At 36.8% G+C, this 25,771-nt stretch overlaps 1 protein-coding gene across 1 annotated transcript in view; it reads left to right on the top strand.

Annotated features, from left to right (window-relative positions):
• Nucleotides 1-22,327, top strand: part of LOC129717564 (uncharacterized) — a 62,305-nt gene extending 39,978 nt beyond the window's left edge. The window contains exons 2-4 of the mRNA XM_055667551.1: nucleotides 16,728-17,564; nucleotides 18,273-20,331; nucleotides 20,607-22,327. Coding sequence (XP_055523526.1) covers nucleotides 16,728-17,564; nucleotides 18,273-20,331; nucleotides 20,607-21,727 — 4,017 coding nt within the window. The 3' untranslated portion in view covers nucleotides 21,728-22,327. The remainder of the gene's footprint in view (nucleotides 1-16,727; nucleotides 17,565-18,272; nucleotides 20,332-20,606) is intronic.
• Nucleotides 22,328-25,771: the final 3,444 nt, after the last annotated feature.

Genomic DNA, 25,771 nt, shown 5'->3' with positions numbered 1-25,771 from the left:
CGTCCATAGGTGCAACCTGTGCATTGCACACGGGGACGCCAAGCAAATAATAAATTTCAAAACCAAATTATATCTACATTTTAATAGTTTATAGTTTTACTTTTAAATAGTAACGAAGAGAATAACTTGCGTTTTTTTTGTAGACATGGATGTAATACTTCTCCAAATTGCGACTTTCAGAATTTGTAGTTGAACAGTTAGGGTCGAAAGCCACAAGTCGCCCCTGATTCTTCCATAGTCATAGTATATAACACACACCAAACGTACAAATACCATACACAATAATCCATGAACATTTCACAAAAAAACCACATACACCTGTCATAAACCACAGCATACAAATACCAATACCCACATGAACTGCCCATAAATGCATAACAGTCCCATGTAATTTCTCATCACTTTTTGCTTAAACCTCAAAAATTTCTTCACATACCCGGTGCTCTAAAAAATCGCATGCTAAATTTATTAGAAAAATAGGAATTTTGGTCAGTCCCATGTTACAAATAATCGCAAAACAAGCTCAGTGCTAAAAATAACTAGCATGAAATTATGGTCACTATCATAGAAATACCAATTGAAGTACTAATAGGAAAAATAATTAACTTGTTGCCTATACAAGTATTCTGTCATAAATATATTTACCTCGGATAAATGCATTTTTGCACACACATGTTATACACACATACACGTCATATACACACACACACACACACACACACACACACACACACTACTCACACACACACACTACTCACACGCACACGCTACTCAGACACACCCACGCTACTTACACACACACACACACATACATACACACATACATACACACAGACACACACACATACAAACACACTCACGCACATACAAACACACTTACGCACACACACACACACGCACGCACACACATACACACACGTTACTTACACATACACACATACGTAATCTACACATACACACTCATACACGCACACGCCACTCACACAAACACACACACCCACACGCTACTCAGACACACACGCTTGATATACGACACACTCAGTGATGCCACATTTTCATCTGTATTTCGGAGCTCAAAAAATCTTGGCACCTTGGTAAAATTTCAAAAAATCTGTATAAAAATCTGCATATGTACTGGACATATCCTTTTCGAAACAAAACGCATTATAGCTTGTTTAACATCTATCCCGTGACTCATTCATGCACACGTTTATGCATATGAATATAGTAAAACCTCCGACACACTGAACCGCATTTGCGTCAACTTTTGTTTTTCAACTATATCAAGAAGTTTAATTTACGACCACATAAACAAAAAAAATCTGTATAAATCTGTATTATTTCCGGAAATCTGCAATCTGTATATGCAGATATCTATATGAAAAATACGCAAAAAATCTGTATAAATGCAGATATATCTGTATATGTGGCATCACTGGACACACTATACCTACACTATCGGCAGCACCCAACCGGCTTCCAAGTCTTTCAATGGTCCCTTCCAACGGCTTCCAATGGTCTCCAGTGCCGTTCACGTCCAATTTCGGGCTGTATTCCAACAACGATAGATTACCACTGGTGGGGTCCAACTCAGATCGAAGGGAAGCCGAACTGTTCATTTTGACGGTCGACCAGGGAATGATCTTCTCTCAACACGGAATGTCCTTTTATAGCGTCACTCAGTGTGGGGAACTTGGGTGATTGGGGGAAGAACCAATCACGTGGTTGCATCTCTGCTTTCTTTCTTCGTCGCTTATGTTGGGTGATGAATGCGATGCCAATTGGCTGGCATTGCTAGCCAATGACTGAATGCGTGAAATCATTTCGTATATGTTTTTGAAGTCTGCGTTAGAGAAATATACCAATCGTTTGAAAAATGCATGTGGATATTCGACCTTCAAACTTTTCCGCAGTTTTCACGGGGTAATAAAAAAATGGTAACCAAAATTAACATGTTATAGAAATCTTGTATATTTTAGCTTTCCAACAGTATATTAACTATTGAAATGGAACAGTTGTTTGAGCGCTTTTGGCATCTAAAATCTTCCATTCCGCCAACCAAAAACGTTGCATGTTCAATCTAGTTTTCACAGAATGTACCTTAGTATAGTGAAGAAAGACGTAGTCCCACGTCAAAACAAAATATAACGTTGAGGTCTTGGATATGCTACTGAATAATTTCCTTTCTTACATCTTCAGTGTTTCGCAATAGGGTAACCGCTCCTATATTCATCTCAGTGCCTATATTCATCTCATCACTGTAAAAAATCTGAAAAAAAATTTTTTTTTCTAAGTTTTAACTTATTTTGTTTTCTGATTTTTCAAGTTCAAATCAATGTTAGGTAACTTTTTTGGTTTTGAAAATAAATAGATTTTTCAGAATTGGGGGTTTTCAAGACATTGAATTCATAATATACCTATCTTTAAGCTAAAAATTAAAACTCATTGAACCTGTCTGTATGATTCTTTTGAAGACTCATTATCTATAGAAAAATACTAATAATTATTATTTCTTTTATTTATATTTTCAATTCTCTATGCTCTTTTTTTTGAAGAACAAAATTATCAACGACTCTATACACCAAACAAACCGTCAAAAAAAAATTTCTTCACAAAATTTGAGCTATTAATATTTCTATTACTCCATGATCCAACAACCATAAAATTTTAGCTTACCTTTTGTAGATTTTACAGGCAAAAACATGTTTTTTCAAATAAATTTGAAAAAAAATATATTTTTAATTCTATTTTATATCTTTTCTTTAAATTTTTTCAGAGTGTGTACTTTTTTCGGAAGTAAACAACTACTATTTTCAGTTCTGCTGGAGACGTCATACCAATCAAACAAACCGTCCTGGCCCTAAAATTATTTTGGTTCATTAACACCATTTTCACACAGGTTTACTTTTTTCAAAAATAAGTCAAGACTAATAAATAAGCTTCAACCAAATCGAAAATGGTCGATTAACATTGATGTCTTATGTGGCTTGAAGTTGCTTAACTGATCCTGTAAATATTCCCTTTGTAGTGTCGAGGCATTTGGGTCTTGAAGTAAAACAACAAGCAGTTGTATAGGTGGCGGTTTTACCCCTTGTATAGTGGGCGACTTTACCCCCAGTGGAACATTTTCATATTTGTCCGAAAAAGTAGTCAAAATCACAAGATTACTCACGGCCTTCGATATTTCCGAAAGAAGATAGATTCAGGCAAGCGATTAAACGTATATTTACGAACAAAACAATAGATTTTTAGACAGAAAAACCTTAAGTCCCGTTATCGCAAAACAATAGCGCATTGACTGGTTGCCAGCTGAAAGGTTGTTTTTGATTATTTCTGCGACCGTTCGCGCACTATCAAAACAGAAAAACGTGCAAAATGTTATGTAATTATACTGTAATAGACACGTTAAAGAAATTTTTCAATTATTTCATAACTTGGTAGTAAAATTACGGTGGGCGGTCTTACCCTGTTTACCCCTATAGCTTAAGGCTATTATCCCTCTGATTCACGAAACCAATAACCTTTCGGCAACGAAGCTTCAGAAAAAGTTGCAGTTTCAGTGTCTATTTAAAATTAACTTTTGTGTGGAATTTATTTGAAGCAACTTTGCATTTATTAATTATTTGAAGATTTTTTAACAGTGAAAAGCTTGAAAAACAGCACCAAATATTTGTTATATGGAGTGAAGAAAAAAAATATGGCCATACTCAGGAAAAAACATTTGGTGGGACTGATATGCGATTATTTTTAAGATGGGATAATTTGACCTCACATTTTTTCCTGACTTTTTCAAAAAAGCAAGAAATAGATGGAATCTGATATTTAACTCAAAGACGATGAAAATCCATATGGTATGCGATTATAGACAGTATATACAATAACATAAATTTTTGAGGTTTTTTAAAGGTTTCCTTCGGACGAGATTTTTATTAGATACTGATTTGATCATTCACAGCTTCTAGAAAAATTTGTGAATATTTGAAACTTTTTAGGAATGTGCACACGGATTCCATCTGGTATCTCTGACCTAAGGTCAAAAGAGTACACCCACAGACAAACAGACGTGCCTTTTCGAAAAAAATCCTGAAAAATCTTCGTCCTTATTCGAAACGTTACACTCATGCGCCACCATGTAAGCTTATTGCCTACTAACTTATATTCGTAAAACGGGTTTTGTTTTTGCTAATGGGTGTGCGCGATTGCTTAAATCAACACCAGCGGCATCACTGACGATTTTTGTCTTTGATAACGAATGTGCACGCTTGCTTATAGCGACACAAGCGGAATTACTGCCCACTAAGCAAAATTTCAAAATAATCGTTATTTTTCTGGTCGATGAAATCGTCATACGTGGTACGTCTGTTTGTCTGTGGCACACCTATTGCAGCGTTATTCTGTATGTAAAATTGGCGATTCAACGCCAAACTAAAAACGACCGTGCGACTTCTGGATTTGAAGTTTAGAACTAGGAAAATGATGATAGATTCAATTTTTAGCCATGGCGCGTAAAAAAAACCGCGTAAATTCCGGAATCCGCGTAAAAAAAACCATCGTTAATTTTGCATTCCGAGTGAAGGGAAACCGAAATCCGGGCATAAAAAAATACCGCGTAAATTCCGGAATCCGCGTAAAAAACGCCGCGTAAATTCCGGAATCCGCGTAAGAAAAAACCGCGTAAATTCCGGAATCCGCGTAAAAAAAGCCGCGTAAAAAGCGACCTTAGTGTATTTGCGTAAAATGGATGTTCTTGACGTCAATAACAATAAAGCTGGTTAGAAATTTTATGCACCATCTAGTAGACTGGTTACTGTCAAGAAAATACATATGTAATAGGAAATATATGAGATCCGGTTTCGTTTTTAATTTGAGATTATGTTTTTACAGGAGTTGCGTGTTAAAATTGCATTTTCTCATTGTGAATCTACCGTCTAGTGAAAAGAATCTAAATATTTAAAGCTTCCCGCTGCGTAAACTCGTGATAACTCTCTGCAAATAGAATCATGATAGGTAAAATACTGTTTGCAAATCATCATCAGTATTTTTACTGCAGCGCCAACTGTCAGTCGAACAGACATTTTAATCGCGTATTGTGATTACCGCGTTTATAACATGCATATACTGAAGTAGGAAACAGGCATACAATGATCATAATTTCTCTCTTATCTCTCTTTCCTACTCATTCTCTATTTTTAAAAATTTATATTCCTTCAAATTTATTGAATTATTTATTAAATTATTGTACCAACTCCGAGGGGAAAGACAGTTTTTATCTGAGTTACTCTTATGTTTGGGAGTAACTCTAATTTACTCAATATAACTCCGAAATATCCAGATGATTCACATCTTCGATTACCTTGAGAATAAGAAAAATATATGAGCGGTGAGACCGAGTAACATTCATATTTATATTCGCGGTGGGGAAAAGGTTTAAGGATAGATATTCAGAGACACGAGAGATACTCAGATTTGCTCTTTATTTTTCACGTTTTCTCAAAAAAACTCAAATTTACTCACTTTTATCTGAGTTACTCTTATGCTCGGGAGTTACTCTAATTTACTCAATATTACTCCGAAACTCTCAGCTGATCCACATCTTTGATTACCTTGAGAGCAAGAAATATATATGAACGGTGGGACCGAGCAACATTCATGTCTATATTTGTGGTGGGAAAAATGTTTAAGGAATAGTTACTCAGATTTGCTCTTTATTTTTCAGGTTTCCTCAGAAAAACTCGGAAAACCTCAAATTTACTTACTGTCGTTTGACGTCCACGTCTAGTGATACGAAAATTTTTTTTTCTGCAAAAAGTTGTTCCGCCAAACCCGGACGATCCCATTGTAAGTGGATACGCAAAACTAAGAGAATCTGGCAAGTTGTGGAGGAGTTGAGAGTAGCGAAAATTATTTATTTGTTTTTGAACATTCAATAGCATTATTATCGAGAGGATCCATAGGAAGGCGAAATATGCTGCCCGGGCGAAATATGATTCCTCTACCCATTTAAAATTACACATTTCTTATTGTGTTGAGAAGTCACCATTTGTGATTGGTCATACGAAACTACTCATTAACAGTTTATTATAAATACAGCTACTAACAACTTTTTCATATGAATAAAAATTCATATTTAGCAATCAATTCCATTTTTCGTGATCCGGATACAACCTATGGACCACGAGTTGTGGCTTTTTGGCTGATTCACTAGTCAACAGGTGCACTCCAAAAGCTCAAACCTGAAAAATAAAAGATTATAGCTATTCAACCATTCCTGTGAATTTTGGTGTCCCTAGCCATTACCGTTTTTTCAAAGACTTAAATGAGTTTCCTCGTAAACATAACGTTAAAGCGACAAACCCGGCGAGCAATTTTTTTACGACACTCTCACGTATGGTGACGCGTTTTGGCAATTGCTAGGGGCACCAAAATTCATAGGAATGGAAACCTGAAAAATCAGGAAATTCATTTTTCAATCAGGGAAAACTAAAAAATAATCAGCATAAGCTTTTAGCATAAAAGGCTAAATCGGGACCGCTACTGTTTGGTTTCATATCTGATCGAATATTTTTTTCACTGGGATTTCAGAGTTGCGTTCATCTACGTTGTACTTTTTTGTGCCGAATGTTGAAAAATACCAGGAATGATATATTTTAGGGAAAATCAGGGAATTTGATTATGAAAACTTTTTCGCCACCCTGAATAGTTGAATAGCTATAATCTTTCAATTTTTCCGTTTTGAGCTTTTGGAATCCACTTTTTCTTTTTCATTTTGTCGACCAGTGTTATGAACAAATTATTTTAGACATCTTGTATACTGCCGCTCTTCGCATGTCGGTCCCATAGCAAAAAAAAAACTCAAATGGAGAAAACGTCGATTAAATTATTTAAGCAATTTTCCTAGTAAGAGATTGTTATCAATTGGTAAAATTAAGTATGTTCAAGTCAATTGACTTAAAAAATGACATAAATTATATTTTTCTATCAACATAACAGCAATGTGACTGACATGCGAATAATTTTCGATCTGATCAGCTAAATATTCGCATAACCGTCTCCTAACGAAAAGAGTTGCTTCAGAGTATACGACAACTTCGGCAGCAGTTCTCTTGGGCAGGTTTTCTACAGCATTCTAATGCACAACCCGTCGAAGAAAACTGCTACCGAAATAGTAAGATACCCTACTTTTCCCGTTTTTTTTGTCATAATTATCAATTATTTATTACTTCTTTCTCGCGGGTGATGCCATATTGTATTACCAGAAATCTAAACTTGAATTACAATTCATCAACTATACTTGCAACTATCAGCGATGAAACTATTAAATAGGGTTGGAGAACAGATCGATCTTCAATATGCATATGATTTCTCCGCGAGGAGATAGTTTATAAGAAAAATGTGTTACAAGAGAAAAATGTGTTTGTTTAAAATTACGTCCACATTTTAAACAGAAGGGAGAAGTTTCAAACATATGTGATAAAACGAGTAAGTAATATGCAAATATTGCGACATGCAAGTAAATTATTGAATTTATCGTGTAAAATGAGTATGATTAGAGGTTAATTCAGAATAATAAGCATTTCTATTGCATAGTATGGTTCAAAAAAGAACACTTTAGGACATCAGTTAGCCCTCCACGATCAATAAAATGAACGTGACTGTTATGCGTATATTTTTGACATGGGACAACACAAACGGGTTTTGATTTTCCATGTTTCACGAACAAAGTTTACTATTTCATCATTTTTTAAAAGCTTGAGATGATTTCAGACAGATTCCAATAAAAAGTCAAAATCATCAAAAATCGATATAGGACGGATATGCGAAGAGCGGCAGTATAGTGTTCTATTGCGGTCAATCTTAGAATTCTGCTTCGTTGTAACACTAGTAACGCTGGTAACATAAGTTTTAGTTTTAGTAATTTTTGACAAATAATAAAATTTGTATATAAGAAAAGATTTATCATATCGCTATGTTGATTTATTCATGTCCTTTTTTTGAGAAATGAAACAACAAATATTTAGTCTTTCTCGAGCTCAATTATGCATATTATTTATGCATATTGGGATGCCAATGAAATGAATGAGAAAAATTTGTTGAATATTTTCTTAAGCAGTAGGGCTCGAATGTTTGGTCTTCTCGAAAAAAGTTCTCATGCAAAATTTCAACTCAATAGGACTTCGGGAAGTCGAGCCCTAAAACGGTTGAAATGCTACTTTCTTGACCGATGAAACAAAAACATCCAAGAAAATCACTTTCTGGGACCTAGAAATGTTCAAGCTGGTGCCAATGGAATGTATAGAAAAAAGTCCGTGTTTCGTTCAGTGGTAGGTGGTGATTCCAAATATAGTGGAAATGAAACCTCATGCAAAATTTCAGTTCAATTGGACTTTAGGAGGGGGCTTAAGCTTTTTTTTAACCTATGAAAAAACCACGGTAGCTAGCTCATTGAATTTTTGAAATCAATTTTTTAGATGCGAATTGTCTTAGAAATGCATGAAACTTTGAGATCTTCTCAAAAATGTTTTTGCCTGATTAAGAAAAAGTGAAACTGTGGCTGCTCAGTCGCAGAAAGTGCATTTGAAAAAAATAACATGAAATCTCGACGTCTCATGCATTCCAGGTGGCATAAAAAATCCGGAAAACACTTTCTGTGAATGGTCAAGGATGCTGAAAAAGCGTCGAAAAGGCGGGGCTTAGGCTAACTTTTGGCAATGGTGCTTATTGCGGGAGTCACTTCACGATGAATTATATTTTACTCACGCTCACTTCACTTTTTGAGACCTATTCCCGATTCTACCTCAAGTGAGGTTACAAAAATTACCTCCGTGAAGTGAGCTTGACAGTGAAGTTGACATGAAAATAGGACAAGTGAAATGAGAGTTTTTTCCAGCTCAAAAAGTCCCAGAAAGTCGATTTTTTTCATTTTTTTAGATAACACCAGATTTTCTGCATTTCTATGACTGTGGCATCAGAAAAAAAAATTTTTTTCGATATCGAAAATTTCATGAATTGCTACGCGTTTTTTTCACCAGTCAAAAAGTTGGAACTTTGACCGCTCAGAGGCACGGATCGAATTCAGATTCGTTTCGTTACTGAAAAATAAATCCAATTTATCATTCCATCACAAATCAATCAATTTTCAAGACTTATCTTCGTGGAATCATTTCATCGTTCAAAATTGTCGTGAAATAATTCCACGCGAAACGTCACTTATTCCATTTTTACTTCAGTGATATGACACTCATAATAACCTAGATTTCACGGCAGATGTCACTCTGCGACGTTTTTCTCACTAACGTGAGTCCCGTAATAAGACTTTATTCACTTCCCAAGTATGATGACAGTTCTACAAGGTACGCTACATTTTTGTCTATCCACGCACACAAACAAATCTCGTTATGAAAAATTTCGCGTTTTGTATGGAATTCAGAACATTTTTGGAAATTTCTTGTTTTATGTTGTTTTATATCTGATTTTTTTGGTTGGAGAGTGAATCTCCAGTTGAAACACACTAGAAATTGATATAAATTTAGATTTAATGTGAAAAATTGCGACAATATGTCGAACTAAAATATATAAAAATGCTATATTTCTAATAGTTGGAGCATAATCTTAGTCATTGTCATAGCTCATGACTTTTGTTACTGTATGAAACATAAGCGACTCTATTTAGAAGCGCTATTAGACTACAATAAAACAACGAAAAGTGCAAAAAGGTTACCGGCAAATTGATAAAAAACAGCATATTTTACCTAAATCGCAGTATGTTTATGTATTCCCCACAAATAAAACATGTTTCAACATCATTTCTATAACTTTTCAGGAAAGTATGTTTTATAAGTTTAGTTTAAAATGCAAAATCATTTCAAATTTCATACAAAATTGGAAAAAGTTCATAACGATCACTAATACTAATGCATCGACGTGAATAGCATACCTTGTAGAACTGTCATCATACTTGGATTCACTTCACTCTGATTCCCGTAATAAGCACCAATGTCTCAAAGTGGTTTGTTAGGAACATTCTACTTTTACGTATTTTCTATTTAGTGTTATTTATAGGAGAAACCGGAATGCTGTTGCTGAAACGGGTATTGCGGTTCTCAAAAAATACAAATACCTATGTGGTGAACCATAAATTGTCTTAGAAACATGTTTATTAGCAAAGTGAATTAAAGCAAATCAGCCGATGGCAAATCATGCTTCAGAGCGTGTTCAGAGCGCCAAATGATCGGAAAATACGTTTAACTTTAATCAACCATTTTTGATTTAGACATGTCCAATCGAAAAGCTCACTACAATTACCTTTTTCGTGCATCTGTTTTCAAGTTATTTCAAATTTAAGCTTAGATAAAGAATTAAGACTAATTTTTTCATTGATACAAAAAACAACTGAAATTTCCTCATTTTTTTTTTTTTTTGATTTAATTATATAGAGTCAATTATTCCAAAACTTTTGGTGAAAAGTAAAAGAAACGTAAGACGAATTATTACTTAAAAGTTAAGCTTTGGAGATTTTTTTTATTGTTATTATTATTTATTTTCAACTTTTAACAGAAAAATCAAGTTCTAGTGATACAATATTATTGTATAGTAATTTCAAATCATAAAGCTCTTGGTGACTTACTTTCTAAATGCATAATTTTGCGAGATATTCCAAAATTAGGTTTGAAAAATGTCAGTTTTTCAAGAAAGTATGATTTTTTGGTGAGTTATCAAGAGCTTTATAATTTGAATTCACAATTAGAATCATATTGCATTATTACCATTTGATTTTTTTCCGTGTTAGGTATTTTTGTCACTGCGACCAATTTTCCGACATTTTGACATATTTATTACTTTGTTTAAAGTTTTTTCCATCCTGAATTCTGGAGTACTTTGTGATAAGGTCGTATATCTAAACGTAAACAAAACGAGTGAGAGATGATTTGTGCTTGTGAAGTACAAGAGATATAACTCTCACTCGTTTTGTTTACGATTAGACATACGACTTTATCACAAAGTAGTCGAGAATTCTGAACTTTTTATCTAAAGTTTTGGAATAATGTCACGTCCCGACGAAAAATAAGTTTCAAGTAAAATTTCACTTTTTTGCTTCATTGAAAAGTTAGTATTTTTTTTTTTTGACTTTCTAAGCTCGAATTCGGAATAATTCGAAACCAACTGCATGTAGAAAGTTAATTGTTATAAGCTGTTTGATTGGAAATATCACTCCAAATCTTTTAAATCATAAGAATACAAATATTTTGAAAAATGTTGGATTCAGAGATGCCAGATGTTCTTGAAAAATGTCTGCAACTGCTCGAAAAACCAGAAACATGTGCTCGAAATCTGAAAAAATCTATCCGTGATTCGAACAAATTTCGCTCACGCAGGCAAAAGTCTGTAAAAATCTGCACACATTTTAAGAAAATCTGCGCAAATATGAGGAGACTCTGAAGAAAACCCGCAGAAACCGTGGAAAATCTGCAAATCAATAAAAACCTGCACACGGACTCCAAAAGTCTGCGTTTTGCAGACAAATCTGCGCATTTTATATCCCTGGTTGGATTTCGAAACCCTTACCTTTACTAAAAACTATCTTTTATATCTCCACCCTGGACTTTTCACCAACAATTTCGTTATAATTTCAGGTTTGAATAAAAAAAAATTTTTTTTGCTAAAAAAATTGTTTTTTCGCATTGTATATTTTTGATTTCTCTACAATTCATTCTTAGAAAGTTTTTCTGTACAACCAAATGTTTCTGAGCTACAATGCTTTGAATAAAACCTATGACAAAACGTTACGTCCTTTTAGAAAATTACTATTGATTCTGAAAAATGTGTCCACCCGCAGATAATACTCATGCCGAATTGTTATAATATTGTTATAATTTATTGAAATCCATCTGACAGAGTGTGTGTCTTAATGAAAAACTTAATACTAATGTCAATAAACTATCACAAAAGGTTACCTAACGCGAATTCTATTTTTAAAAGCTGTGCCAGTTATATTAAAATCGAACGCATCTGCTACTGTGTTAAAGCTGGCCGACATGAAGCGTATTGGGTCGAATTGACCATATTGTGCGTTGCGTTGAGGCAGGTTCAACAGGGATCTTGGTCTGAGCGATCGTTCAGGGGCATATATATCCAGGTGGCCGAGGATTTCCGGGGCGTCGATTTCATTTGAGAGAACTTTCCAATGAATACAGCTTGCGCTTCGAATCGTCTCTGCTCAAGAGTTTGCATTCCTTAAAGCCGACAGCGATCAGTGTAGGCTGGCAGATTTGAGGAATTGCGCCAAGGGAGGAATCTCAGCGCATATCGTACAAATTTACGTTGTACGGATTCAATTCTGGCAATCCAGGAGTTGTGGAATGGACACCATACAACGGAGCAGAATTCTAAGATAGACCGCACTAGAGAGAAATACAGCGATCTGAGACAAAACGGATCACGAAACTCGTTGGCTATCTTAAACATGAATCCGAGTTGTCGATTAGCTTTAGCGATGATCTCGTTGTAGTGCAGTTTGAAAGATAGCGCAGTATCCAAAATAACTCCTAGGTCTCGAATTTGTGTCACCCTAGATAGAGGCTGACCGGTCATAGTATAATCAAATAAGATTGGCTTCCTTGTCCGATAGAAGGAGATGACACTACATTTCTGAACGCTTACAGAAAGAAGGTTTCTAGAGCACCATAGGCTGAAAATATTCACCACTTGCTGGAGCTCAACGCAGTCCGCATAATTTCTCACGACTTTAAAGAGTTTTACATCATCGGCGTACAATTTACGGCAATCTTCCGGAAGTAACAAAGATTATCATTATCATTGATGAATATCATGAAGAGTAGCGGTCCTAGGTTGCTACCCTGCGGGACTCCAGAGACATTCGTGAACTCTGCAGAAAACTCACTTCCTATCTTCACACAGAGTGTTCGATTCATCAAGTAGGAACCAAGCCATTGCACGAGAATAGATGAAACTCCAAGTTTTCCAAGTTTAGCCAAAAGTATCCTGTGGTCTACTCGATCGAACGCCGCTTTCAGATCGGTGTATACTGCATCTATTTGAGCACCGTTACTCATATTTCTCAAGCAAGTTGAAGAGAATTCGGCTAAATTAGTCGTAATAGAGCGTTTCGGGTAAAAACCATGTTGGTCCGACGTGATGTAATGTTTGCAGCTGTCGAATAGGGCGTCGTTTACGACTATTTCCATTACCTTAGAGCATGCGCAGAGAAATGTGATGCCTCTGTAGTTTTTCACGTCACGTCTATCACCTTTCTTATACAAGGGAAACATAATGAGGATTTCCAACTGGAGGGAAACACGCGTTGTCGAAGAGATAAATTGAACAGCAGGCATAGCGGATGAATAAGGACAGAGGCACATCGTTTCAGAACGCATGACGGAGTTCCATCAGGGCCAACAGCGAAGGATGATTTCAGTTTATCAATGGCAGTAGTAATGTGACGGCTTGTTATTTCAAGCAGATTGAAATCAATAACATCTCTAGGAAGGTAACTTAAAGCAGTATCAACCTGGGCGTCGGAAGCAGTATGCTCATGAAAATTGTGCTGAAAGCTACGGGCAAATAGAGTACATTTTTCAAGCAATGTGCTGCCGTGACAATCGCCAAGAAACATATCTACTGGTAAACCATCTTCTTTACGCTTAGAATTCACGAACGACCAAAATAATCGTGGATTCCGTCTAAGGTTACCCTGCATCCTGGAGGTGTACCGTTTGTAAAGGAAGCGGTAATATTTTCTGTATAACTTGCTGATTTCATTGAATCGATGCTTCGAAATTGGACAACGCGCTTTACAATAATGTCGCAACGCCGTGGAACGCTGTTTCTTGAGATGCCGAAGACGAGGATTAGACCAAGCGGGTTTTCTTAGAGGTCTTCGCGGAGGAACAATACGGAAGATTGCTGAGTTGATAGCACAGTTAAAGTACTCAACAGCATCATTCATAGGTGGGGAGGATTCCAAGAATTGCCAATCGATGCGAGAGAAAGCAATACTTAACGACTCAAAATCAGCTCCACAAAAATCAAGACATGGAACGTCACCAATGTCCTCAAATTGTACGGGTGCAGTTACATCTATCGTTATATCTAATGCAGGGTGATTCGTATCAAGCGGCAGTAAGGACTCACTCGCGTCAGTGAGTTCACATGAAGTGGCGTCATTCACTAGCACCAGATCTAGTAAACGATCGTAGTCGTTAGTAGCGTGGTTCACTTGGGTCAGGTTGTTCAAACTAAACCCGTCTAGCAAAGCGGAACAGGCAACAGATATCCGTGAATGAATCAGATCAATTGAAGGAATGCCATCGCTCCCACGTTTCCAAATTACGCCCGGCTGATTGTAGTCTCCAAATAGAAAATACGATCGTCGAGCCAGGTCTCGGTTAATACAATAATGTCGTGGTCACATTCAGTAGCCGTCAAGAAAAAGTCGTCAATTTTGGTACGAAGTCCACGAACATTTTGGTAGTAAATCCGAAGTCCAGAGGAATGGTTATCAGCCGCAAGGCTACGTTCTGCGAACACTGGCGGCGGGACGTCAAGTTGCCGAAGACTGAAAGAGCAGTACGGATCAGCGGAGGGAACTGAAGTTACGAAGTTGTACTTGCCGTGAGTAGCGTTTTGAAAGTCTCGTTCCCCGCTACCGCCCGTGGGACCGGGATGACTGATGAACGCAGGCAGGAAAGGCTCGACTACGGCGGGGGGGCCGGAGACTTCCATAGTACGTGAGCTAGTGCATCCCAGTGTTCCGCTAGTAGGTAGTGCAATGTCGGGTGAAAAGTCGGCAGGTGGTAAACTGGAACACGGAAGCTGATCAGGTATGGAAGAGTTGCTAAGAATCGTATACTTGCCTGAGGATAAAAGTTGGGAGGCCCCTTCCTCAAACTCGAGCGCAGCGCCAGAACGACTCTGATGGCGGGAAGCATAATTTCGTCGAAGTATAAACTGCGGGACTGGATCGAGCGGGTTGGGGTCTCCCATGGTGCGACAGGCAATGCGTTCTGGCGAATCCTGGATTAACAAATTCCGGATAAGGGTGTTGAAGGCAGGTGAGACCCCGGAACGGGCAGCTCCGTGATGGAAGGTGTATTCAAGCGAGGTATCCAAGGGTTTTTTGAATCGTCCTCAAATTCACGAAACAAAATTCCTTTCGGCCAGGTATCGGAGCGAAGCGCGATTTCTTTGAAGGTTGGATCCATCCCAATTTTGTATGAGATAAAGCTCATTTTGCTCATATCAGCCCCTTTTTTCACCAGTGGTACTACTTTTACAGGACCATGACATTTCAAACTGTCTTTAACCAATTTTTCGATTGATTCCGGTTTGACACTGGGGTGAATACGTGAGAGATATAACCAAAACTGCTCAGCTGGCTCCGGAACGGTCAGGATCTCGGTCGAACCATTGCCATCACTTACCGCTCTGGTACCTCCAATGAGTGGTTTAATGATAGGTGAACCTTCGTCACGACGCCGTTTCTGAGGTGGTGGACGACTGTAGTCACCGGGTCCGATGTTTGCAGGGAGAGATGCGATTCGTTTCGACAATTGAACAATCTGCTGACCCTGCTTGGCTAATTCGTTTTTGAGTTCAGCTTGTGCGATTACCTGACGCTCTGTTATAGAATTAATCGCACTACCAAACGAAGAGATTGCAGATTTGAATTGCGCACATTTCATCAGTTTAGCGCACTCATTGCACATCCAGAACAAATTTGGGGTTGCATGGACGATGTTCAAAAATGCTTTGTTCAATTTCGTGCTAGTGCATTTTAAATGAATCATTCTGTCGCAAAAAGCCATGCATGAGATGGATTCTTCATCACCTTTTACCGGTTTAGCACAATGATCACAAGCGGTAGACATACTAAAACAATTTGCGAATAAAGAACCAAACAAGAACAACCGATAGAGTCGCTCTAAGAAGTAGAGTAGGATTCTGCAGCGCGCCTTTCAAAATCAAAGCTTAGACCCTTTCGAGAGTTGTAACGAGAGTCGGACAATTATGCTGGTGCAACTTATTTTACAACGCAAAAAATCACTGTAGACTAGTAAAACACAGTAAATTTCACTATCTTCAGATTGCAGGCACTCAGATACTACACTTTAGCACGACAAAAGCCGAAAAATAACAACCGGTGATATGGTAAAATAATCAAAATAACGGAGCTAAATCACGGCGAGGTAAACAAACTAAACAGCGTTGCCAAAAAAATTCCTTTATTCCTCTGTGTCAGTGCAAATCTACACATATTTTACAGTGCGACAGGGTCGAAATTAAGTGAAGGAATAAAGATGACTTTTGACAGCTGTTAAGTTGGCTCCAGGTCAAATTTGGAAATTTGCTATGAGTTTGCTAAGTCGAAGAGGATGGCATTTCTATCTGAACACTACACGTTAGACCGTAGGCAACACATCGGGCCTATATTTAAAATGTAGCCCCGAGGCAAATGCATAGCGAAAATTCCATATTCCTACCACTTAAGACTTAAACTAAATTTGAAAAATAGACCGCTAAGTCCTTTTAAGTTTTTACGTGTTTTACAAGCATTTTTTTAACATTAACAACCAGTATCTTGACAAAAAAAATCGTCTGAGAATTCAATCTAAATAAGCTGGCAGTAATATTAATGTAATAAAATAAATTGTGTTCCAAGATTTAGATAAAAGTTGTGTGCATAATATAATACTATTGTATTTTTATTGCAGTTAAGTTTCCGAGATGATCACAATGCGAAGATTTGTAACAGCTGCATTGTCAGTATTGAAGCTTTTTCTAAGTACAAAAAGAAATGTGTCGAAAATGATAAATTGTTACGAAAACGAAGGACCAACTTTTTCTCTGGACTTGGTTTAACGTCAGATCCTGCTTCTGTTAGAGCTAGTGGAGTATTAGACAACGAAGAAAAACAGCTGAACAAATCGGAACAAGACAATATACGTGAAAATAAAGACAATTGTTCAGTTAAGCAGGAGGTTATTGATGAAGTTGATGATGATGATGGATACTTCAATCCCGATCAATTTCTTGCCCAAGAGACCCAGATCGGCGATAAACAGCTTGACCAATCGTCACTGAATGGAGGTAATCAAAACGACATCAGTCCGGCTAGCAATGTTAATTTTGAAAGAGGATGGAGAACAACTGAGTTTTCTCCACAACCGGGCAATTCCGGGTTAAAGGCACTTAAGATAACAGACTACTCAAATTTGACAGGCAAGCGTGGAAGGCCTCAAAAGTTTATAACGACAGTACCTACCGAAAGGCTACTTGCACGTCCTGGTTTGCGACCTACTTCAAATCCATTCCAAAACTCGTCTCCCTCAACACCACAACCACGTGGCTTCGAGAGTGCCTATCGCCAACATTTGAATATGAGCAATGGCGGTAGACTTTCAGGACTTGAACCTTTAGCATTAGGTGGCAGGTACGACGCATTCACATTAACATCAGCGGAACAGACGAGGAAGGTCCAGAAATTTCTCGATGATGGTTTGCGAGATCTAATTTTGAATGCTGGTGCTCCAAATCCCAATTTTGCAATGGTGAGTATGATTTGAACTTTTCACTATAGTTTATGGATGCGAGTAACTCGACAAACATCCGAGTGGTTGACTTAGTCGAGCTTCCTGACTGAAATTAAACTTGACTCGACTGCTGCAGTACCAAAATCAGTCAGTCGAGTAAGGTGACTCTCGACTCGTTGTAAATAGGCTATGTGTTTCTCCTATGAATGTAGGGACGTATTACAGAAGCTTAAAGGAGCAACTCGTCTCATTTGACATCGTCATACATGGTTTACAAAATCAAAATAAAAATAGATATGAATTCCCAGTTTGATTGTTAATTACCCGATTTCTAATCATTGTTTGCAGTAATTGAACCTTTCTCTATATGACCGTGGAACTAGAGTGGAAGAAAACTGAATAATCTGTAAAAGTTCTACTAATTGCCAATTCCAATGCCATAACGTTTTTTCGTTTGCTGCAAATGTTTTTTTACTGCTTTTTCACATTTACCTTTACCCTACCAATTAAACCTTTGTTATTTTGGCATAATTAGGGCCTGCCCAGATGAGCTTCATACCTACCAATAAGACAGAAAGTAAATATACATGTATTAGCTTCTTTAGAAATAAATAAATATCTTGCAAACATTTGCAACTTCTTCTACACATTTTTTCCTAATACTATGTGTTAGTGTGCGTTAATGATGTAAATGAAATAATTTGATATTTTTCCAATTTATCTTAGGACGGTGGTTATACTAGTTTCAAAGTGGTAAAAGCCCGCTGCAATTCATATAACATAATCTTTGAGGCAAACCGTTTCCTACGCCGAAACAAATCGTGCAGTGGTTTACCGAAATGGTATTGGGCCTGCAGTGTCAGTGGTTGTCCAGTAAAAATTTGTAGTTATAAAGGAAGATTGTTCAAGACAAATGACAAAATCAACCACATTCATCCGCCTACAGAGACTGACGAAAAACAACTTGATGCAATTCTGCCAGAACAAGCAGATGAAGAACTTTCGCAACTACAGCAATCACCAGCAGTAGGATCTCATAGACCTCAACTTGAGCAACAGCAGCGGGAACAAGGCTTAAGGGAATCAGGCGAGTCTATAATAAAAACAACCTCGCAAGGAAGTGTAAAGGGGGATGAACTCATTGATAAGGCTGAACAATACAATATAACGAGAGATAATGATGAACACGAGATTTTAGTTTACAAGGAACATAAGCACAAATTATCAACTGTAAATGAAGAAGGAGTAAAAATCTGGAAATGTGTTAACATGAATGATGAGGGCCATGTATGCAATGATGTCATACACCAATTCACCGATGGAAGCATAAAATTGCAAAAAATGGTTAAGAAAGAAGAATTAAGCGATTTTGATGAAGGAGAAGAAACAGCAAATGACGATGAAGGTGATGGAGGTAAACGCAAAAGTCGCCCTCCAAAGGTGGCTGTTTATGAAGGATATTATTATAAGTATTGTCACGCAAGACCAGAAGGTACCTTGTATTGGAGATGTGTAATGAAACAAGACAACAATTGTCTGGCCTCTTTGCATACGAAAGCAAATTTTGAATTCCTTAATTTAAATGACCAGTCGCACAATCACGATTCGCAGGATCCGCCAGTCAAGCTTGAAAATGTTATAGTTTGCAAGGTAATAGCCACAGCAAAATCTCCGCCTGTTTTACCAGCTGGATCTTCAGATTTTCAACTGGTGAAGAGTGGGCAGAAACGAGAATTTCTTATCTATCAAGGCTACCGTTATTATTTCCAATACGAGTCCAAGAACGGCAAACGTTCTTACAGATGTACAATGTTCCGCAATTGTCCAGCGGGGGCGTTTTTGATGCCGGACAACACAATTGCAGAGGCTAAGAACTTTGTTCATACGCATCCACCAACAGAAAATCTAGAGAAATATGTAACAAAAGACAGTTTGATTACTAGTCCAATCAAAGATGCAGATGGCCAACCGCGAAGACAGCAGCAAACTGTTGCAGAAAGCGGTCAATTTCCTATGATATCTGATCCTGTTACAAGTGCCAGCAGCAACGAAGAAGTTGCACGTGCGAATGGCTATAAAATTATTATGAATTACAAAAACAAAGAGATACTCATTTACAATGGATGGCGATATTTCGTTGATTACAAAAAGAAAAATGGTGGTCAAGTCTGGCGATGTTCTTCTCATAGACTTTGTCGAGGTGCTGTGCATCTGTTTCCAGACGGATCCATAAACTTTGCCAAATTAGTTGATCATAATCATATGCCACCTAAAAAAAGTCTTAATGCCTCAAATATTTCTGTTGATTCGGGTCGAATCGGGGACAGTTTTAATAACATAAATTATTCTAACAACGGGTTGTTACCGGAAGTTCCATCTAATGCATATGCTCCACCGTACCATCGATATATTACTCATAATGGACATCGTTTTCGGTTTGCTACTCGTAAGCGGGAAGGTACTATTTACTGGCGTTGCGCAATGAGGCTAGAGACCAAATGCCCGGTATCTTTTCATACTAAGGAGGACACATACGAGTTGGTTAGCATGAGAAATCATGAGCACAATCATGGAATACCATCTCTCTGGCCGGAAGTTGCGGGAGGTCAAATTGATGAAGAACTCCCAGCAGTGAAGATGCCTCAGGAAGAAATTGGAACTTCCGATTACATTTTGGCTAAGAACTCTAAAGGTCGAGACGTTATCCTTTACCAGAATGGACGATATTACTTGGACTACTCGAGAAAAGATGGTAAAATAGTTTTCCGCTGCTCTTCTGTTGCAGGTAGGTTTTTTTATTTTTTTTTTAATATAAATGCAATTCATTGAAATCAAACTTGCGATTTATATTTTGAATCTCCATTTTATTCAGTTTAATCATTTTCCGGTTACATACTAACGTAACTGCAGAACATTTGGTTTGTACTTTTGATGACCTTTTCGATCGAGTATCAAAAGTTCTTTTGTAACTTTTGGCCCAACTGAAAATAAATAACAAAGACCATTCAATCATCTTAACAGAAAATGCGATATAAAATGTTGTTCATTTGTTTTTTTTAGGGTGCCGTGCTACCGTTTTTCTGCTTCCGAACAAAACCCTTCAGGTAAATCGTGATCTGGTACATAACCACGGTACCACTTCAATTATGAACAACCTAATGAATCAATCGATTCATATGCTTGAGCAAAGCTGTGGTTCCAAATCAGATGATGAGGTTCAATTAATTGCTCCTCCAGATCCGCTTAGCATCGATGTGAATCAATCCGTTGACCCAGCATCCTCATCGTCATCATCCTCATCACATCAATTGCCTAAATTCATTGTGCATCATGGATACCACTATAAATTCGTTTCTAGAGATGTAAACAATCAGACAACATTTTGGCGATGCTCAAATTACGAGGCTAAAATGAATTGCAAGACCACGCTTTATACTAATCTTGCTGGTCAGGTGATACGTTCTAATAATATTATACATAACCATAAAGCCGAAGATTATAACAATGCTTCTGCTAATAATAGTTTAGCAAAAAGAAAAAATCTTATTGGTTCACGAGACTATAAAATCGTAAAGAATTGGAAAAATCGAGACGTACTGGTGTTTCAACAATGTCGATACTTTCTCCACTATGTTAGAAAAGATGGTCGAAAAGTTTGGCGTTGCTCAGCAATTCGCAGTTGCCACGCTGCCGTATATCTCGGGGCAGATGGTCGTGTTGATCAGGTAAAAGGAGAACATGTGCACGATGTACGAGCGGAAGGTGAACCTCGCAGGAGACGTGCAAGAAGATCACATTTGGAGCTCGTAGCTCATGGTGGAGGTCCTGATGGAAACGGAACCATGTCTTCCGGAAATGGCAATGAATGGATCGATTATAGTGACTATGGAATGCAAATAAATAGCAGCAGTAATGATAACAATTCCTTGTGGGATAATTTCAACCCTCATCAGATGGGAGTGATAGGAGATAACGGTGCAAATTTTGACTTTAGTTATCATTCAGTGTTTGGCAATCAATCAAGCTTTGGAGAAAGCTTCGGAATGCTAACGAGTGAAGCAGACACAACTGGGCTCGACGATGACGATGAAAACCTACCTTTAGAGCCGGACATCAGCTTCCAAGAACACGAAAATTTTGAAAGCCTACAGAACCAGCAGGATCTCGACCCGGTGGTATAGATGGATTGAGAAGTATCTAAAAATATTTTTAAATTGAGTTTCTTGTTTTTGAATTGAAATAGTTTTATATACGTTTTAAGTTAAAAAAGATAGTTTGTAATCATATAGAATCGCGAATTTACCTGAACAAAAATCGATCATCTCGGCAAAATTTCTTCCATATGTTTGACCTGTTAAACATTTTTTTAACAGAGAGTATTCTTTTTTAGCCATGTCACATACAAAGGCGTTCAATGATTCATTTGTGAGACGTGTAATTAGGAAAAAACGTAGTAAATTGTGGATGAAACTGTAAGAAAAAAGTTAAACCATGCAACTGGAGGCTGCTGAGAAAATCGCAGCTGTGTTAGAGAAAAGAAAGCCGAATGTTTACTCGTTCCACTGATTGGGTGACGTAGAGAGCTAGAGTACATGTTATTCCTATATATTTTAATTAAAAAATATAATTTATCCTTACACTTAAACTCGACGTGAATAAACCAGCACACATTATTAAAGAATGAATATAAAATGCAATTTTACAAATCCCTTTCCACATTTAAGTACTACATTATTCATATGATGCAAATATATTGATACAATTATGTATGGTATTTATTATTAGCTAGACTAGAGGCTTATTATTCCTAAATTTCATTTTCCGAAATATCTATTAACGCATTTTGCTATAAGAACAGTACAAAAAAAATAATGAGTTAGAAACGAACGCTGAAACCATGCCCGGATTTGAGGGGGGGCCAAGGGGGAAAATGCCCCCGGCCTCCCGATTCAAGGGGCCCCTCTAGTCCTGGGGCGACCTTTTTTTGCTCGTCACCTTCCAGAACGTTACCCCTAAATGTTTTAAGAAAAGAGGGCCTCACAAACAAATTTGCCCGGGGCCCCCAGTGCCTAAATCCGGCCCTGGCTGAAACTCAAAAGGCTAAACCTTTGAAACCGAACCGAGTGCCATTCTTTCACAGTGATTAAATAAATGTGAAAATTGATATTCTATCTCGCATGAAAAAATGAAATCATTTGATCAGTTAATGGCGTTTTAACAAATATTTTCTTTGGCAGGTTGCGTAAAATGCACGAACAATTTGTGGGTGGCTGAACTTCAAATACCAATTATTTAAAACTAGTTAAACGATCCCGGCGATGCATTAGCACAACTCAATTCAAAAATATTTCACATTGTATACATCAATATTCTAAGAACGCACAGAAAGGAAATACCTATATTGGATTGTACGTTGTCATTTTGGGCTGTTTTACAGAAACTGGAAGTCGCCATTTCGGATTTCAAAATGACGTATGGAGTTCCACTTTCGGAAGCATTGAAATTGTTGGCCAAATACCACTTTAGGCTATTTTCCTGAAACCGGAAGTCGCCATTTTGGAAAATGTGTGGGGTCATCCCAGTCTCAAATATTCCTATATAGGGTGATATTTGGGCCATTCGACAATCGTTTACAGTAAAACAATGTGATGTAATTTTTTGACGTTAGAAGAATTGAGCATGACCAGCCATGCTTAGTTTTCCTCTACAGTGAAATCTAAAGAGATGACATGTCAAGAAAAATGTATGGAAATCTTTTTTTTTTTAAATGGTGGATATCATTTTCCAGGATCCTTTCAAGTACTGGCTGTGTTAGTGTAGACTAGACTAGACTAGACAATGAAATCTGAAGAGATGACATGTGATTCTTTTTAAAACAAAAATTTTTGTTGGTGTCCAAGGAACACGTCTGAGAACAAGTAAAGGTATGCTGATAACTAACAATTGTGCTTTATTCAACAAAACTACGTAGAAATTATTAGAAGCATGACTTTTAATCCTGAAGTCGCCTCTTAACAATAACGAACATTTCATTATAAAAAAATCACAGATCATAGCTTTGAATTTTGATTTAGAGGCAAATTCAGCACGAAAAGTCATGATTTTGCATGTTTCTTGTAGTTTTGTGAATAATCTCGAATTTCAGTAATTAGATACGTTAACATTAACAAACATTTAAATGAAAAAAAAAAAATAATCGCTTTTGAATTTTGATTTCGAGGTGAATTCAGCATAAAAAGTCATAATCTTGCATGTTTTACATAGTTTTGTGAATAATATCTCAAGTTTTTGTTTCGCGAATATTATCTCAAGTTTTAGTGTTCAGATACGTATATTTTCCTCAAATGTCTTTCCTGAACATTGACGAACATTTTAATGAAAAAAAAGTCATCGCTTTGAATTTAGATTTAGAGACCAATTGAGTATAACAAGTCATATTTTGCATATTTTACGTGGTATTGTGAATAATATCTCAAGTTTTAGTTATCAGATCCCTATTGTTTATCCTCAAATGTCTTTCCTGAACAATTTCATGTGAAACAAAACTGGCTGTCACCGCTTACTTTTTAATTTAGAACGATTTAAAATAATGATGGTTACTGTACACCTCAGGGACAAAGGGAATAATATTAAGAAGATCAAACGTTACGAAATTCCGTTTTTATATAGTAGAAGAAGATATTCACTAAAAAATTGTAACAGGCATAATATCGAAAGAGAAAATTCCTAAAAATACAAATTTATAGAAGAGTAAGAGCCGGCGAAAGCTTGAGAATTTGTTGTCCATTTACTAAAATTTATTCAAAATCCTTTTTTACATTTAAACATTGTTGGCTATTTTTTAATTTTCAACATAACAAATAATATACGTATACAGGTCGGGTATAATATACGTATACAGGTACAGGCCGGGATTAGATTACCCGGAATTTTAGACTCGATTATCCGGAATATTTTTTCTCTGTTTTTTTTTTTTTATATTTGTTTTGAATTTTTACCTTTACCGCAGACCTTTACTATCCCTTTTAACCAGTGATGAACACCATTTCGGTAATACGCTAATTAGCGACGCTAATATTCAATTAGTGGTTTGGCGATTTCGCTAATTTTTGAGCTGGTTAGCGAACTGTTAGCGTGGCTAAAATTTTAACCTTCTAAACGCTAATCGCTAATTCGCTAAATTTTGTAGAGAAGCGACAAAAAACCCTTGTTTTTATAAAATCAAGTATGATTGTTTTTTGTGAATTTCGAACCTCTTATTGTAAAAAGCTCTCAAAAGTTATTGCTTTCGTTTGTTTTATCACAAAAGATCATAACAATGGTCGCAATGGTCCTAATCTTACAAAACATGAGCAACAAATATAGCCATATAACAATGTGCATAATAATAAGTTAGCGATTAGCGAAAGTTCTGCTAATATAAGTTTAGCGTTTAGCGATTATCGGGCTAAATTTTCCAGTTAGCGGGTTAGCGATGAGCGTCGCTAAATTTTTAGTTAGCGATGCCAACTTCTGCTTTCAACACGTTTGTTATCATTTCTGTCCCTTTCGGCAAGTTTGGGACATATTGAGTGAAACCAATCAGTGTCAAATAATTGTTTTTTGCTTCTCGAGTCTTTACCCCTTTGTTTCACAGAAATGGTTTCTGGTTACGCCACTGCATCATCCAAGTAACATAGCGAAAGAAAAAAATTGTTTTACATTCGTTGATTGCAAATTTGAAAAAAATGGTGATTCGATTATCCGGAAAATTTTAGGGTACGTTTTTGGACAGGTATTCTGGACTCGAAGCGTGTCGATACACCCCAACAAACAATTTTGTTGATTAATTGCTTGTTAAGCTGCTATTAGACTAATTTCGGTTGAAAGAAAGCTTAATAAGCTGTTATTCCATAAAATTGTTAGCTGGGACGATTCACTCATACACTCTAAACTATGAAGCAGCATTAGCATTGATTGAAGAGCAGCAAACGCATAGCATTTCATAGCAAAAGTTTTTTTTTGCTGCAAATACTATTTGCTTTGCTACTTTTTCCTCGATAGTACTCCAGTAAAACGTAGTATATTGCGACTAGTATACCTTTAAAGCTGAAACAATCAGCGTATCTGAACTGATGCCACGACTACGATGGAATATTCATAAATTTTTTTATTGCCCAGTAGGTAAATTTATGAGATAATGTTTCTGTAAACGTTGATATATAGGAATGTCAAGAGGCTTTTAG

This window comes from Wyeomyia smithii, chromosome 1, assembly GCF_029784165.1.
Source record: "Wyeomyia smithii strain HCP4-BCI-WySm-NY-G18 chromosome 1, ASM2978416v1, whole genome shotgun sequence".
Classification (NCBI taxonomy): Eukaryota; Metazoa; Arthropoda; class Insecta; order Diptera; family Culicidae; genus Wyeomyia; species Wyeomyia smithii.
Note: the sequence above shows the minus strand (reverse complement) of the source record. Positions and strands in the feature narration are given on the sequence as shown.